The sequence below is a fragment of the Poromitra crassiceps genome, assembly GCF_964638095.1.
Source record: "Poromitra crassiceps genome assembly, chromosome: 11".
Classification (NCBI taxonomy): domain Eukaryota; kingdom Metazoa; phylum Chordata; class Actinopteri; order Beryciformes; family Melamphaidae; genus Poromitra; species Poromitra crassiceps.
Window position 1 is genome coordinate 17,635,198 of NC_139643.1, and position 15,293 is coordinate 17,650,490.

General features: G+C 42.8%; 1 protein-coding gene across 6 annotated transcripts in view; it reads left to right on the forward strand.

Moving 5' to 3' along the window:
- Nucleotides 1-15,293, forward strand: part of LOC310785517 (patr class I histocompatibility antigen, alpha chain E-like) — a 358,851-nt gene that overhangs the window by 216,366 nt on the left and 127,192 nt on the right. For all 6 annotated transcript variants that reach the window (XM_083646612.1, XM_083646611.1, XM_083646615.1 and 3 more), the window contains exons 4-6: nt 3,406-3,690; nt 12,968-13,084; nt 13,207-13,275. In XM_083646612.1, coding sequence (XP_083502738.1) covers nt 3,406-3,690; nt 12,968-13,084; nt 13,207-13,275 — 471 coding nt within the window. The remainder of the gene's footprint in view (nt 1-3,405; nt 3,691-12,967; nt 13,085-13,206; nt 13,276-15,293) is intronic.

Below are 15,293 nucleotides of genomic sequence, written 5' to 3' on the forward strand. Positions count from 1 at the left end.
TGTTTTGAAACGTTCAATATCTAGTTGGTATCTTTTCATAGCTTTAAATATATATGTTTTCCCCATCATAATTACAATATTATTTAGATCTTTTCCTTCTTCATCATCCCTTAAATCCCCAAACATTATAGTTAGAGGACAGCTATAGAAATGTGTGCTGTAAACAGAAATCCATTCTTCAATTTTAATCCAAAATAATGCAACTTCCGGACAATACCAAAATAAATGTACATCACTCTCCTCTTCCTCCTCACAAAATCTACACAAGTCACACTGTTGGATGCTCCATTTTTTAAGCATCTTTTTCGTAGGCAAGTACCTATAGATTAATTTTAATTGTAAAATTCTAATGGATACATCAAAAGTAGTTGTGTAAATACAAGAAAAGGCTTTGTCCCATGGGATACACATGTCCAACATATTCTCCCATTTTGACTGAATGGCTACTGGTGCTGCACATATTTTTTTAAGATACATATGAAACTGATACATTTTCTTATTTATTTATTTCTTATTTATCCATGTTGTATCCTTTATGTCAGGGCAGCATACCATTTGTTTTTTATTTAATAGTAGCTTCCTTTTCCAGGTCTGAGGTATAGCTGCAAAAAGTTGATTATATGTAAAGGAGTCACAAGCGTTACCATATACTACTGTGAAATCGTCATACAACATGATTTCACCCCCACTATTCAAAAGATCATTCAAAAATAATATTCCTTTTTCAAACATTGATTCAATAAACATAGGTGTATCCTTAATTAAAATATTTCTATTGTACCATAACAATTGGCTCTGAATTTCACAACATGATTCAGGTTGATGATATTGGTATTGAAGCCAGCTGACCATGACCTCTTCTAAAAAGCCTGATAGATATGGGAAAGACTTTCTCTTTAATAAAGTGAACTGAAAAGGAGTTAGCTGAAAATAAGGATACAGTTTTTTTTTGAAAAGTGAATGAAATGATATCAACAATCTTGCTGAGAACCATTGTGGATTCAAAACAAATTTTGGTACAAAAGATGCTTTCAGTGCAAAGTTGAGAGCTATAAGACTCAACAGCTTGAGCCCACCATGCTCATAATCATTATATAGACAAGCCCTTTTAATTTTGTCTGGTTTTCCACCCCATAAAAATTTAAATAAATGTTGTTAATATTTTTTAAACAGCTCTTCTCCTGGTGAAGGTAATGACATAAGAATATAAACAAACTGAGGAATAACTAAAGTATTTATCACCATTATTTTTCCATATAGAGTAAAATTTGCCATTCTCCAAACCTGTAGTTTTCTATCAGCTTTATGAAGCTTCCTTTCAAAGTTTTCCTTTGTAATATGTTCTATGTTCTTAGGGCTATGTATACCTAGAACATCCACTGGACCATCTGACCATTTTAATGGCAGATTACAACACAGCTCAAAGTTTGTACCCTTCAAAGATCCAATTCTTAACACAGTACATTTTTCATAATTTGGTTTCAGACCAGAAATAGCTGAAAAAGCATTTAACTCATCAACCACTGCAGTGAAGGAAGAAACATTTGGTTGGATTTGGAAATTAACATCATCAGCATACATTGAGATTTTTGATTCCAGATTATTTATTTTCAGACCTTCTATTTTCTTATTCATTCTTACTTTCAGAGCTAACATTTCTATTGATAAAATAAATAAATATGCAGAGAGCGGACATCCCTGCTTCAGAACTCTGTGGAGATGAATTGTTTTAGAAAAAAAAACATTATTTATAATTTTACACCTTGGATTGGCATACATTACTTTGATCCAATTGATAAAAGAATGACCAAAATTAAAATTTTCTAGACATTTATAAATAAAATCTAAACGTACTTTATCAAATGCTTTCTCAAAATCAACGAAAAAAATTAATGCAGGGGTGTTTAGAGTGCCTCATTGACTTGTTTCAATGTGATTGATGGTGAGAGTCAGCTGTTGAATTGAACAGCTGGTGATAAACGTTCACGACTTCAGTGTTCTGCCTGAACTGGTGTGGTACGCCATAATGTGGCCAAATCATCCAGCCACTATCAACAAACACCATAATACAAGTTTGGCATTGGACTGTGATTTTGAAATGGAATGTGTAGGAACGATGTAGTAGTGTTTGCTTTTGCCATTAGTATCATTGTTTGTTGTAGTATGATCATTAATGTGAGTCTTTGTATCATACACATATTCTGCAGGACAGACAGATTTGCAGTAAATTCAGCAATCGTGGAATCCTGGGTAGGGTGACCAGATGTCCCGCTTTGTGTGGGACTGCACAGCATTTTCATGATTTTTCACCGGTCCCGCAAATTGAGAAGATGTCCCGCATTTTGGGCGAGAGAGAGAGAGAGGGAGCACGATCAGACCAAGGCAGAGAGAGAGACAGAGGGAGAGCAGGGGAGAGATAGACAGAGAGGGAGAGAGAGCGTGCACGCAGCTGCTCTTGTCTGCAGCACACACTGTGGCTCGAGATGTGCAGCGCACGGTTCACTTCACACAGTGCAGCCTGAGAGATGTGTATTCCCAGTAACTAGCAGCAATAATAACAATGCCAATGGTCAAATACTTACCATACTAATGATAATAGCTACTACCCATATTAATACAACAGTGCATCTTTCCACAAAGCTCTCAAGTGTTGTATAACTGGCACAATTGAAGACAGCCTCAAATCTTTCTCAACAGCTGCTACAGGCTATTTGCAAAGGACAATTATAAATTCCATTCTAAGTGGTGCTCTTATTGTGATGTTAGTTAATGTTTTGTTCAGATGAACCTAGCCTACTATGGTTCTACTTCAGTACCTATATGGTTCAGTAGTATATTGTTCTACTAGAAAAGTCTGACTAACTTTAATGTTTTCGTGTTTGGAAGGCACACACCTGCCATGTGTTTAATCTGTACATGAAGCCATGACTTGAATCCCATGTCAGCAACCTGTCTGGTCTGTTTTATTGTAGCCTACACATTTTAGTCAGATAATTTAATGTTTTTATTTGCAGATTGTGTGAATCAACCAGAGGGCAAAGCATAGAGAGGGGTGAATAGAAATGTATATTTTTTGTAAGTTAGAAAATCTAAATTTTAGACTGCTTCAAAGCATCGGTAGCGTGTCCCAAATTGTCCCACATTTGGTTTGCTGGGATCTGGTCACCGTAATCCTGGGGGGTCTCATTATTGGCTTTAGGTGTAGTAGCTGTAGTAGTAATAGCAATATTATTGATAAGTGATTAGCAATCAACTTCAAACAGTTGTCTTTTTCATGTGATGGTTGGTGTTTATCAAATATCTGATAACAGTGATACAGTATGTGGCATACAGTTACTGCTACCTGCAGCTGCCTGGCCACCAGGTACAGCTAGGCTAACTCAGTTGTCCTTGTTGTCTTTGCAGATCCACCAGAGATGTACATGTTTTCAAAGCAGGGCAGAATTGAGGGCAACCTCATCTTGACCTGCATGGCCACAGGTTTCTACGCAAAAGAGATCGAGATGCTGATCAGGAGGGACGGCCGTGTTGTGACTCAGCTGGACGGGTTGATGTCCACAGGCGTTCGCCCAAATGGAGACGACACCCACCAGCTCAGGATGAGCGTTGAGATTTTAAAGACTGACCCTGCTATTTTCACCTGTAAAGTGGAACACAAAGCATCTGACATGGAGGGTTTCGACAAGTGGGGTAAGAGCCTTCAAAATAGAGTAGTGTTTTTGTTTTGTTGTCTGCATGGTCCTTTACCAGCATCATCCTTCTTCACACTAATACAGTTTCACATATCCACAACTAGGATCTGCCCAGTACAACCTGATGGAGGTTAAGCCCCTTACAGTGTGATGATAGTTGTTGCAGCAGAGAAGAAGAGCGTCACTCATTCATTTCCCCCATTCAGATTTCCCCACTCACTTCAGGTCACAAACTCATAATGTTCTGCTCACAAACCCATTTCTGTAAAGTGTATCCAGGCCGCGGTCAAAACATTGAGGGCCTGGATATACCATGATTTTTTTTCTCCAATATTTTATTTTCAATTTCTTTGAGCAACATACGAACAAGACAAACAGGCTCAGACAGGAAAACAAAAGAAAGAAAGAAAACGCATATACGTAATCAACATTCAGTATTAAGTCTGTGCTACGAGTGGCGTAAGGTGCTTCTATCCTTGTAAGAGGTATTGTGCCCGGGATCCCACACAGGGGGTCCATGAGGAACCAGTCTGGCGAATCACCTGTTGAACTCCAACCTCAACAAGGTAGGCTAGAAACGGGTCCCAAATGGCAGAGAATTTCAGGAACCTAAGTCTCTCCATCCATATAACAGAGGTCATATCCGTCAGCCACAATTGAAACTAGGAAGAGGGGGACTTCATTCCTTCAGGATTAGTTTCTTGGCAACTGTTGTCCCCTGTGTCAGAGACTGTGTCTCCGGCTGAAGGGTTATTTCTTTTGTAGGCCTTAGAGTACCAGTCAAATATTTTGGCCCAGAATCCCGTTAGTGAAGAGCAGAACCAAAAGGCATGAGATCGTGTGCCCTCCCACACTTGAATTAGTTGACCATGATTGATGGAAGTAGTCGTCTCCCAAAAATCCATTCATAATTGATTCTCAACCGATTCTCAACTTCCAAAATAGATTTATTTGTAGTAAGCGGTGCAGCCGCTTCTATCAGAATCAGAATAACTTTTATTGCCACAGTATGCAAGTTACATACGAGGAATTTGTCTTAGTGTCTGTATGCAGCGTAGCGGTTACATCAATATACAGGGATAAGAAGTAGGAAGATAACTAATGGCAATCGCAAGGTTGCAAGTGCAATCAAATCGAATCAAATCGAGTCAATATATACAATATGTACATGAGTGGTGAAGTGTTCTGTGGATGATAAATATGAATTTACATTGAATGTACATGAAATTTACAGGCTAAGTTAAATAGGCATTAATGTGCAGGGAATTTACATCAATTTACCAGGCAATAAATTAGATACAGTATGAGTTCCAGTTTTACGGGGGGGGGGGGGGGGGAGTCCAGTTGAGTTTAGGAGGAGGTAGTGAGTTTGTGTGTGTGTGTGTGTGTGTGGGGGGGGGGGGGGGTTGTTTGTGAGGCCCTTGGCGGAAGGGGTTTCCGGCCCTTGTTGGTGAGGCTGATCGCGGTTGGGAAGAAGCTGGTCTTGTGGCGGGTGGTTCTGGTCTTGGGAGACCTCAGTCTCTTGCCGTGGTCGAGTGTCTTAAAAAGTTTGTGGCCAGGGTGGGAGGGGTCAGCCCACACCCCATTTACACATGGTTTTTAAATGCAACCTGTATCCAGAGAAGTTATCTGGATAATGGTAGCATTTACAAACCTAAATGAAGTGAAAGAGATCTGAACACAATGTGAGCCAGACTACCCTCAAATGTTGTCTGGCAGATCTGATCACATTCTGATCACGAGGGGGTGACATACAGGTCACATTTAAAAACCAGGTGTAAATTAGGGATGCGCTGATCTGATACTGGTATCGGGTATCGGCCCCGATATAGCACAAAATTCTAGATCGGGTATCGGTGGCAAATGGCCCGATCCATAGACCGATCCATAGGGGCCATTCTATTCACTCTAATTCTATGTGTGTGCAGCGTGTGACGTCATACGCTAGCAACGTGCTCAGCACGCCTGCCTGGCTGTTTCCAAACAAGCTGATGTAGGCTAGGCAGCAGCAGCTAACAGCTTGGAGCAAGCTGATGTAGGCTAGGCAGCAGCAGCTAACAGCATGGAGCAAGCTGATGTAGGCTAGGCAGCAGCAGCTAACAGCATGGAGCAAGCTGATGTAGGCTAGGCAGCAGCAGCTAACAGCATGGCGCAAGCTGATGTAGGCTAGGCAGCAGCAGCTAACAGCATGGAGCAAGCTGATGTAGGCTAGGCAGCAGCAGCTAACAGCATGGAGCAAGCTGATGTAGGCTAGGCAGCAGCAGCTAACAGCATGGAGCAAGCCAAAGGATCACCTATTTGGAGGTATTTCACGCTAGCTACACCAACCAGTTTGACACAGGGCTCGACATTAACAGCTGCCCAGTTGATAAGGTGACATCACACACGGACCCTCTCTCTCCCTCTCTCATCTCCCTGACGCAGCCCTGCTTGATTAAGAGCAACTCCGACTCTTTAACGAGTAGCAGCTGTTGCATGCTCGTATGTGGTGAAACGCTGTCCAGAGACAATAATATGGACTGTCTATAACCCTGAAGTTTGCGTGAGGACATAGCCTACATGTAAGCTGTGATATTTCTGTTGTGAATAATTCTACCTCATTCTGTTTGTTTGTTTAGCATAGCCTACTTGCCGACGTCTGGCTCAATTGACTGACAGTTTAAGTTACCTACTTTTCAGATGAAGTTAGTACGTTATTATCAGTGCTGGTCAGGCTAATGTAGGCTAATGTTGATTATTGTGTGCTAATAATAGTAGCCTAATTCTGTATGGCTTTATTGGTGTATGGACACAGTTGAAATGTTTATTACTCTCCCTTATTAACTCATTGAGTGCCATGGACGAACATGTTCGTCATTTCGTTTAGTAACGTAGAGTGCCAAGGACGAACATGTTCATCAATTGCGTTTTTTGACGGGGGGATGTCGATCTAAGCCTCTTACATCGCCTCTTACAATATGGGAGCTATTGAATGTGTCTAACCTATTTTACAGAACCCTTAGACAGACAGTGCCCTCCCGATTAGACAAAGGCCAGGAGAAAAGAGAGAAGAAGTCATGAGGAAACGGAAATCGCATCGATATGCTTGAAGCATAACGTTAGCTGTGCCTGTGAACAGCAGTCATCTGCTGCCACAATTGAGCCCCATCCGTGTCCGCTGCGATAGTCCATCCATATGATTTAGTTGCCGACACGGCGACACCAGCGTCTTTCTGAAAAGTTACATTATTCTCAGCTGGGAGCCGGGGACACGCTGTAAAAAAGCGGGGGGATGCAGGCAGCGGACTTTTCAGTGCAGATCAAACTCAGAGCAAACCGCAGCAGAGACACTCCTCCCACCACGGAGGAGGAGGAGGAGGGGGGTGGGGCACGCAGGGCACTACAGCATACAACCATTGACAGTACACACACACCCAGGCAGCAGCAGGCTCGATGCATAGAGAGCAAACAAGCTAGAATAGGCTATCTGATGCCCACCAGCAGTAAATCAAGACCAGCAAGAAGGTGTAGGGTCTGCGCACGCAGGGGCCAGCGCTGCTGGTTGCAGCTAAAACATATTATTTGGCCAAACAAAATTCCTTTGTTTTCACTCTTTTATTGAAGGAAATTATTTTTGAGGTGTCATTATATCAGAAAATATTAGCTTCAGAGTCAATGATGTGCTTGAAATGTTTAATTTCACAAAAGGCTCATTATCTCAGCTTCTAGAAAAAAAATGCTGTTTTTGGCTAAATCAAGCTATCTTCTCCGGCTCATAACTAAAGAACGGAAAATGGGATCAATAAACTTTTTTTTGCAGATGATAGAAGAGAGTCTCCTCGTTCTGTGTGCGTGTTCTGTGTTTACATAGTAATATCACACAATATTCTGTGGGCCTCGAGAAATCACTGAAAACGCTCTGAAACTCTGGCACTGGGAGCGTCCGTTCTCCAAAAGTGGCTGGCACTCAATGAGTTAAGACAATCTGTTAATATGTGCTAAATAAAAGAGGTAAAGTTAGTTACTTATCTCAATACATAGTGTACTTAGCTATTGTATAACAGAAATAACCGTCATATTTGTTATATTTGGATTTAGGCTACATTACACTCAAGACCATTTATTTGCTTATGTTTATTTCAGACCCTGTAATATCTGTATGTTCACTCAGTTCATGGAAATTATCAAACCTCAAACAACAAAGGATTCTCTGACAGGAATCATTTCCATATTGTACCACCAACCCATGCCAGTTGACTAAGTGCATAGTATCTTAATTACTAAAATATAAGGTGACTAAGAATGGCAACCATATTACAGTTTCGGCAACCAAAAGCTGATGCCTAGCGACTGTGGAGTCGCAGGGCTGCATTTGGGAGATGAGAGAGAGAGAATCTGTGTGTGATCTGTGATGTCATCTTATTAATATCGATTTAGGGTTTTAGGAATATTAGAAACATGTTTATTTTGGGGTGCACATTTAGCTGTTTGCTGTCCCTATTGTTTATATGTTAAAATGTGGTTGCCACTGAGGCAACCACAGGCCAATTTTTTTGTATTTACCTGTTGTAACCTCAGCCCACAGACGCCGTAGACACGGCTGCTTCAGGTGTAGTAACTCCAGTAATCTCTCCCACCCTAAGCGCACAAACAGTCCTTTTACTATTGCCGGAGGTCTCTGGAACTGTCAGTTGGCTGTTAAGAAAACTGAGACCATCTCGGCTCATGCTCTATCTCAAACCCTCCACTTTCTAGCTCTCACAGAGACCTGGATCATTCCTGAAAACACTGCTACTCCTGCAGCGCTCTCCGCTGCCTATTCATTCTCCCACACTCCTAGAGCCTCTGGCCGTGGCGGAGGCACTGGTATCCTCATCTCTCCCAAATGGACCTACACTGTCACCTCTCTCTCTCATCTGTCTATCTCATCTTTTGAGTCCCATGCAGTTGCCGTATCCCTACCCATCAAGCTCAACATTGTGGTAATCTACCGCCCGCCTGGTCCGCTTGGTCACTTTCTGGACGAGCTGGACACCCTCCTCTCCGTCTTTCCTGAGGATGGTACTCCACTCATCCTTCTGGGAGACTTCAACATCCAGCCAGTAACCTTACAATCTCTGTCTTTCCTTAACTTCTTCTCATCCTTTGACCTTTACCTCTCTCAATCTCCTCCTACTCACAAAGCAGGGAATGTGCTTGACCTGGTCTTCACCAGATCCTGCTCCACCTCTAATCTCATTGTGACTCCTCTTCCTGTATCCGACCACCACTTTATCACCTTCTCCCTTCCCATCCCCCTCCCCTCCTCCCACCCATCTCCCCCTCACTCTACCACCACCCGACGCAACTTAAAAACTCTCTCACCCGACTCCCTCTCTTCTACCGTCCTCTCCTTACTTCCCCCTGCCGAGCAATTTGCTCTCCTGTCCACCGACGAGGCTTCCACCACTCTTCTCTCCTCTCTCTCCTCCGCTCTTGATTCTCTTTGCCCACTCACCACTAAGCCTGCCCGATCTTCTCCCCCTTCTCCTTGGCTGACTGAATCTCTGCGAACTTATCGAACTGAGCTTCGGGCAGCTGAGAGAAAATGGAGAAAATCACATCTCCCTGAAGATCTCTCTTCCTACCACCTTATCCACTCAAACTTCACTGATGCTGTCTCTAAAGCAAAAACCTCCTTCTTCATCTCTGAAATCCAGTCCTCTGCATCCAATCCCAGTAAACTGTTCTCCACCTTCTCCACGCTCCTCAACCCTCCCTCCCCTCCCCCTCCCTCCTCCCTCTCTGCTGATGATTTTGTAACCTTCTTTACTAAAAAGGTGGATGACATCAGCTCCTCCTTCCATCCTCCAGGCACCCTCACTAACACTCCCGACTCCAATCCTGCTCCTCAGCCCCCTGTCCCTGGATTTCCTTCCTTCTCTCCCCTCTCTCCTGATGAAGTGCTTAAACTCATCAGCTCGAACCGAGCCACTTACTGCCCCCCTCGATCCTATCCCTTCCTCTCTCCTCCAAACCATCTCACCTAACATATCTCCCTTCCTCACCACCTCCATTAACTCCTCTCTGTCCTCTGGTCTTGTTCCGCCTGCTCTAAAGACTGCAAGAGTCAAGCCTCTGCTTAAGAAACCCTCCCTTGACCCTACTGCTATTCACAACTACAGACCTGTCTCTCTTCTCTCATTCCTTTCCAAAACCCTCGAACGAGCAGCGTCCGAACAACTTTCTCTCTATCTCTCCCAAAATGACCTCCTGGACCCTCTGCAGTCCGGTTTCAAGGCCTCTCACTCCACTGAGACAGCTCTTCTTGCTGTCACAGAGGCCCTTCACACTGCTAAGGCCTCATCCCTCTCCTCTGTTCTTGTCCTCCTTGATCTGTCTGCTGCTTTCGATACAGTCAACCACCAAATCCTTCTTTCCACTCTGTCTGACCTCGGCATTTCAGGTTCTGCACTCTCCTGGTTTGCTTCCTACCTCTCGAACCGCTCATACCAGGTCTCATGGAGAGGGTCCCTCTCCAGATCCTGTCCTCTTACCACCGGTGTCCCCCAGGGCTCAGTCCTGGGCCCCTTACTTTTCCTTCTCTTTTTTTTCACATTTCTGTTTATTGAAGTTTTCAGGGCATAAATGATACAGCACATCAGTATTTAAATTTCATTGCCTGTTATAGGACTGGAAAGACAAGAAAAGAAAAAAAAAAGTAAAGATATGTGTATACGGTCGTAGGAAAACAGGTTCACTGGAAAAGAAGAGGAAAAACAAATACCTATACCATACCCTCCCTAACAGCAACAGTACACAAGTAATATTCTCACCCTGAGATACTTCCTTTTCCTTATTAACAAAAACAAAAACAAAACAAAAGTAAAACAATAATTGACATAGTCCGATCCGATCACCCATCAGAAACACAGTGCACAAGTACATGATCAAATATCCATAATCTACACAGCCCACCCACACAAGAGAAAAGAAAAGAAGACAGCACAACAGACAGACATCATCAGGCCCAACACATCACAGAGAAACAGAAATCAGTCCTTTGGGATCTCAGGAAACTGCAAACCCTTCACCACCCTAAAAAATAGTCCCCATGTTTTCAAAAATCTAGTTGACGAGCCTCTCATCGTACACCGAATTCTTTCCAATTTAATAAAATAAAGAATATCTCTGATCCATAAGGAATGAGAAGGTGGGCTAACGGATTTCCATTTTAATAGAATTAGGCGCCTTGCTAAAAGCGTTGTATAGGCCATAAAGCCTGCTTGGTATTTTGATAATGATACTGTGGGGGGAGGGACTCCGAAAAGAGCTGTTAGAGCGGTAGGCTCAAGTGTCACTCCAACACTTTCTGAGATAGTATTAAAGATTTCTGTCCAGTACTTGTGCAAAGAGGGGCATAACCAAAACATATGAATGTATGTGGCAGGGGCCGAGTGACATCTGTCACAAGTAGGGTCGATGTCATCATAGATCCTAGCCAGTCGGACTTTGGTCAAATGTACCCGGTGAAGAATTTTACACTGAATTAGCCCATGCCTCGCACAGATAGATGAAGTATGAACAAGATGTAAGATGTCGCTCCACAGCTCCTCCGGGATCTCCTCCCCCAAATCCTCCTCCCATTGATTTTTAATCTTCTGAATGGAGGTAGGACGCAGAGAATGAATAAGATTATACATAAAAGATATCATACCCTTCATGAATGGCCGTGGGGTCAAAAAAGAGTCTGCAGGTGTACTTTTCCTTCTCTATATCAGATCTCTTGCCTATGTGATCTCTTCTCATGGCTTTTCTTATCACTGCTATGCTGATGACACCCAGCTTTTCCTTTCCTTCCCCCCCTCCGACACTCAAATCGAAGCTCGCATCTCTGCATGCCTCAAAGACATTGGCGACTGGATGTCTGCCCACCACCTCAAGCTCAACCTTGGTAAGACAGAGCTACTCTTCCTCCCAGGAAAAGACTGCCCTCTCACAGATCTCTCCATCTCCATTGACAACACCACTGTACTTCCCTCCCAAACAGCTAAGAACCTTGGGGTGGTCCTTGACAACCAGCTGTCTTGCTCTGCCAACATAGCTGCTACAGCACGCTCCTGTAGGTTCTCTCTCTACAACATCCGCAAAATCCGTCCCTTTCTCACAAGAGAAGCGACTCAACTACTGGTCCAGTCTCTTGTCTCCTCCCGCCTGGACTACTGCAACGTGCTCCTGGCCGGCCTACCTGCCACCGACATCCGACCGCTTCAGCTCATTCAGAACGCTGCAGCCCGTCTGGTATTCAACCAACCCAAATTCTCTCACGTCACTCCCCTCTTCCAGGAGCTCCACTGGCTTCCCATGTCGGCCCGCATCAAATTCAAGACACTGGTACTGGCCTACAGGGCAGTACACCAGTCAGCTCCCCTGTACCTGCAATCCATGGTCAGGTTCCAAACCTCTCAGCGCTCCCTTCGCTCCTCCACCAGTGCAGGTCGCCTCGCCCCTCCTTCTCTACGGGGACTCAAAAGTCGCTCATCCCGATCTCGACTCTTCTCGTCCCTGGCACCTCAATGGTGGAACGAGCTTCCACCTTCGGTCAGGACTGCTGAATCACTGCCGATCTTTCGGAAAAGACTAAAGACTCACCTTTTCAGGCTCCATCTGGGCCCTTCTTGATCTAACTTCGTTCTTTCTCTTTCCTTATTAAAAGGAAAAAAAAAAAAAAAAAAAAAAAAAAAAAAAAAAAACCTTGTACCACTAACCTAAACTTGTACCACTGTTCCTTCAGAAGTTGTAGTTGTCATAGACTGTGCTCCATAGTTGATTGCTCTATTGCTGACAGAAAATGTGTTATTGTAAGTCGCTTTGGATAAAAGCGTCTGCCAAATGACGTAATGTAATGTAATGTAATGTATCGGATCGGTACTCGGTATCGGCCGATACAGGACCCCCACATATCGGAATCGGTATCGGAGGCGAGAAACGCGGATCGGAGCATCCCTAGTGTAAATGGGGTGTAAGTGACTGTGTGTTTGATGTGAGATGTGTGAGCGTGAGGTGCACCTAGATGTGTTTTTGTGATTTATGTTTTTGTGTTTTAAAAACATGTCTATGTTTTAGGACCAAACAAACTAAATGACAACTAAACAGATGTGCGCAAAGTAGCAAAGTAGCAATTATTTTCAAAGTTAATTGTTTTTACCTGGAAAACGTGTGTCCCACAGTAGTGATGCAGCGATTAAACAATGTCACTAATACACACGACCTTTAACCCCGGTGCTGTGACTGATGTGACTGTTCCTGTGTTTTAGATCGCACTGTGAAGACTGACAACACTGGACCTATCATTGGAGCTGTTGCTGCTGTTGTTGCTGTTGGTCTGTTGATTGTATTGGGTGTGATGTGGTATAAGAAGAAAGCACCATTTGGTAGGTGCAAAATACAACAATAGTCTTCTCTCAACTAATATATTTTTGACTGAACTGTAAAATAATAAAATATAAACATGTGCTTATGAAGAGTTTTAACATATTTTACCTTTATTACACAGCAGAGAGACCAAGACCAGTGGAGGACAAACTCCTGGATGTATCGGTACAACCATTGGCCAAACCACCTGGTACGTGTCCTTGCCCAGAGAGTTTAATTCCAAAATGATATTTTGTATCCTTTGAAAACAAGTGTTTCCTGTTCCTACAAAATGTTTTCTGACAGAAAGTCCACTGCTTACTAAATAAATTAGTTCTGCTTTTGAGATTTGAATCATCTGTGCTTCTGAAGTATTGAGAGATGTGTTTTACAACATTTCACCAAAATAAATAGGTTGCCATTTTGGAATGAAGCTCATAATACAGTACAATATGCTACACCAAAGCTCAAAGATGTTTTAAAGGTTGCTCTTTGATGCCCACAGACGACTTGTTATAGACTTAAGACTTGTTATGTGGGTAAACAAAGACTTGTTATGTGGGTAGACTTAAGACTTGTTATGTGGGTAAACAAAGACTTGTTATGTGGGTAGACTTAAGACTTGTTATGTGGATAAACTTAAGACTTGTTATGTGGGTAGACTCAAGACTTGTTATGTGGGTAGACTTAAGACTTGTTATGTGGGTAAACTTAAGACTTGTTATGTGGGTAGACTTAAGACTTGTTATGTGGATAAACTTAAGACTTGTTATGTGGGTAGACTTAAGACTTGTTATGTGGGTAGACTTAATACTTGTTATGTGGGTAGACTTAAGACTTGTTATGTGGGTAGACTTAAGACTTGTTATGTGGGTAGACTTAAGACTTGTTATGTGGGTAGACTTAAGACTTGTTATGTGGGTAGACTTAAGACTTGTTATGTGGGTAGACTTGAGACTTGTTATGTGGGTAGACTTAAGACTTGTTATGTGGGTAAACTTAAGACTTGTTATGTGGGTAGACTTAAGACTTGTTATGTGGGTAGACTTAAGACTTGTTATGTCGGTAAACTTAAGACTTGTTATGTGGATAGACTTAAGACTTGTTATGTGGGTAGACTTAAGACTTGTTATGTGGGTAAACTTAAGACTTGTTATGTGGGTAGACTTAAGACTTGTTATGTGGGTAAACTTAAGACTTGTTATGTGGGTAAACTTAAGACTTGTTATGTGGGTAAACTTAAGACTTGTTATGTGGGTAAACTTAAGACTTGTTATGTGGGTAGACTTAAGACTTGTTATGTGGGTAAACTTAAGACTTGTTATGTGGGTAGACTTAAGACTTGTTATGTGGGTAGACTTAAAGGCCCATTCCGTCAATTGTCACTATTACTGACGCCGGTGGCCGTTAGAGTAACTGCAGGCAGCGTGTGAACGAGCTGACGCGCGGGCACCATACTCGCACGCGCACAAGCAGTTGCCTGGCAACAGCAGAGGTGTTGGTTGCTGTGTAACGTTAACTCATAAAAGTCACTTGAAAACGGCAACCTGGACAATTTATCGGTCAGATCAGCCTCGAGATGCCCAGGAAGGATTCTGGATGAATTATCGGACGTTATTGTGGCATGTTTGGCCGTGTTTTGGCGCACATTGGCTGCGGGGAAATGGATAGGCTATTCACGTTACCGTGAGCCAGGAACTACCCTGCTTCCCCTGTATGTACGGTACCGTCTAATGCCTGGAGTTGACCAAACTGAACAATCAAACAATGTTTCATAAGCATAACAGTAACGACTGTTACATTCATTATCCACACAAGACGGTAACGTTATTAGTGGGGCTGGTGGTAATTTCTATAAATGTAAATTAATATTAGTTAGCCGCGATTAGCATCAAGCTAACGTTACTATGTGCAGTCCCACTGCAGCCAGAGCCTTCTCCCCCGGTACGTCTTGACCAAACGGAACAGTCAAACAATGTACCAACAGACAGACAGGCTAACGTTAGGCATATTTCCAACTGTTAGATTCATTATCAACACAAGACAGTAACGTTATTAGTGGGGCTGGTGGTAATTTCTATAAATATAGCTAAATCTATTAGTTAGCCGCGTATAGCATCAAGCTAACGTTATCATAGGCAGACTCACCACCGCAGCTAACTGCAGTCAAACAATAATGTTCCATGACCATAAGCATAACGGTAGTAACGTTAGGGTGGCATTACTTCA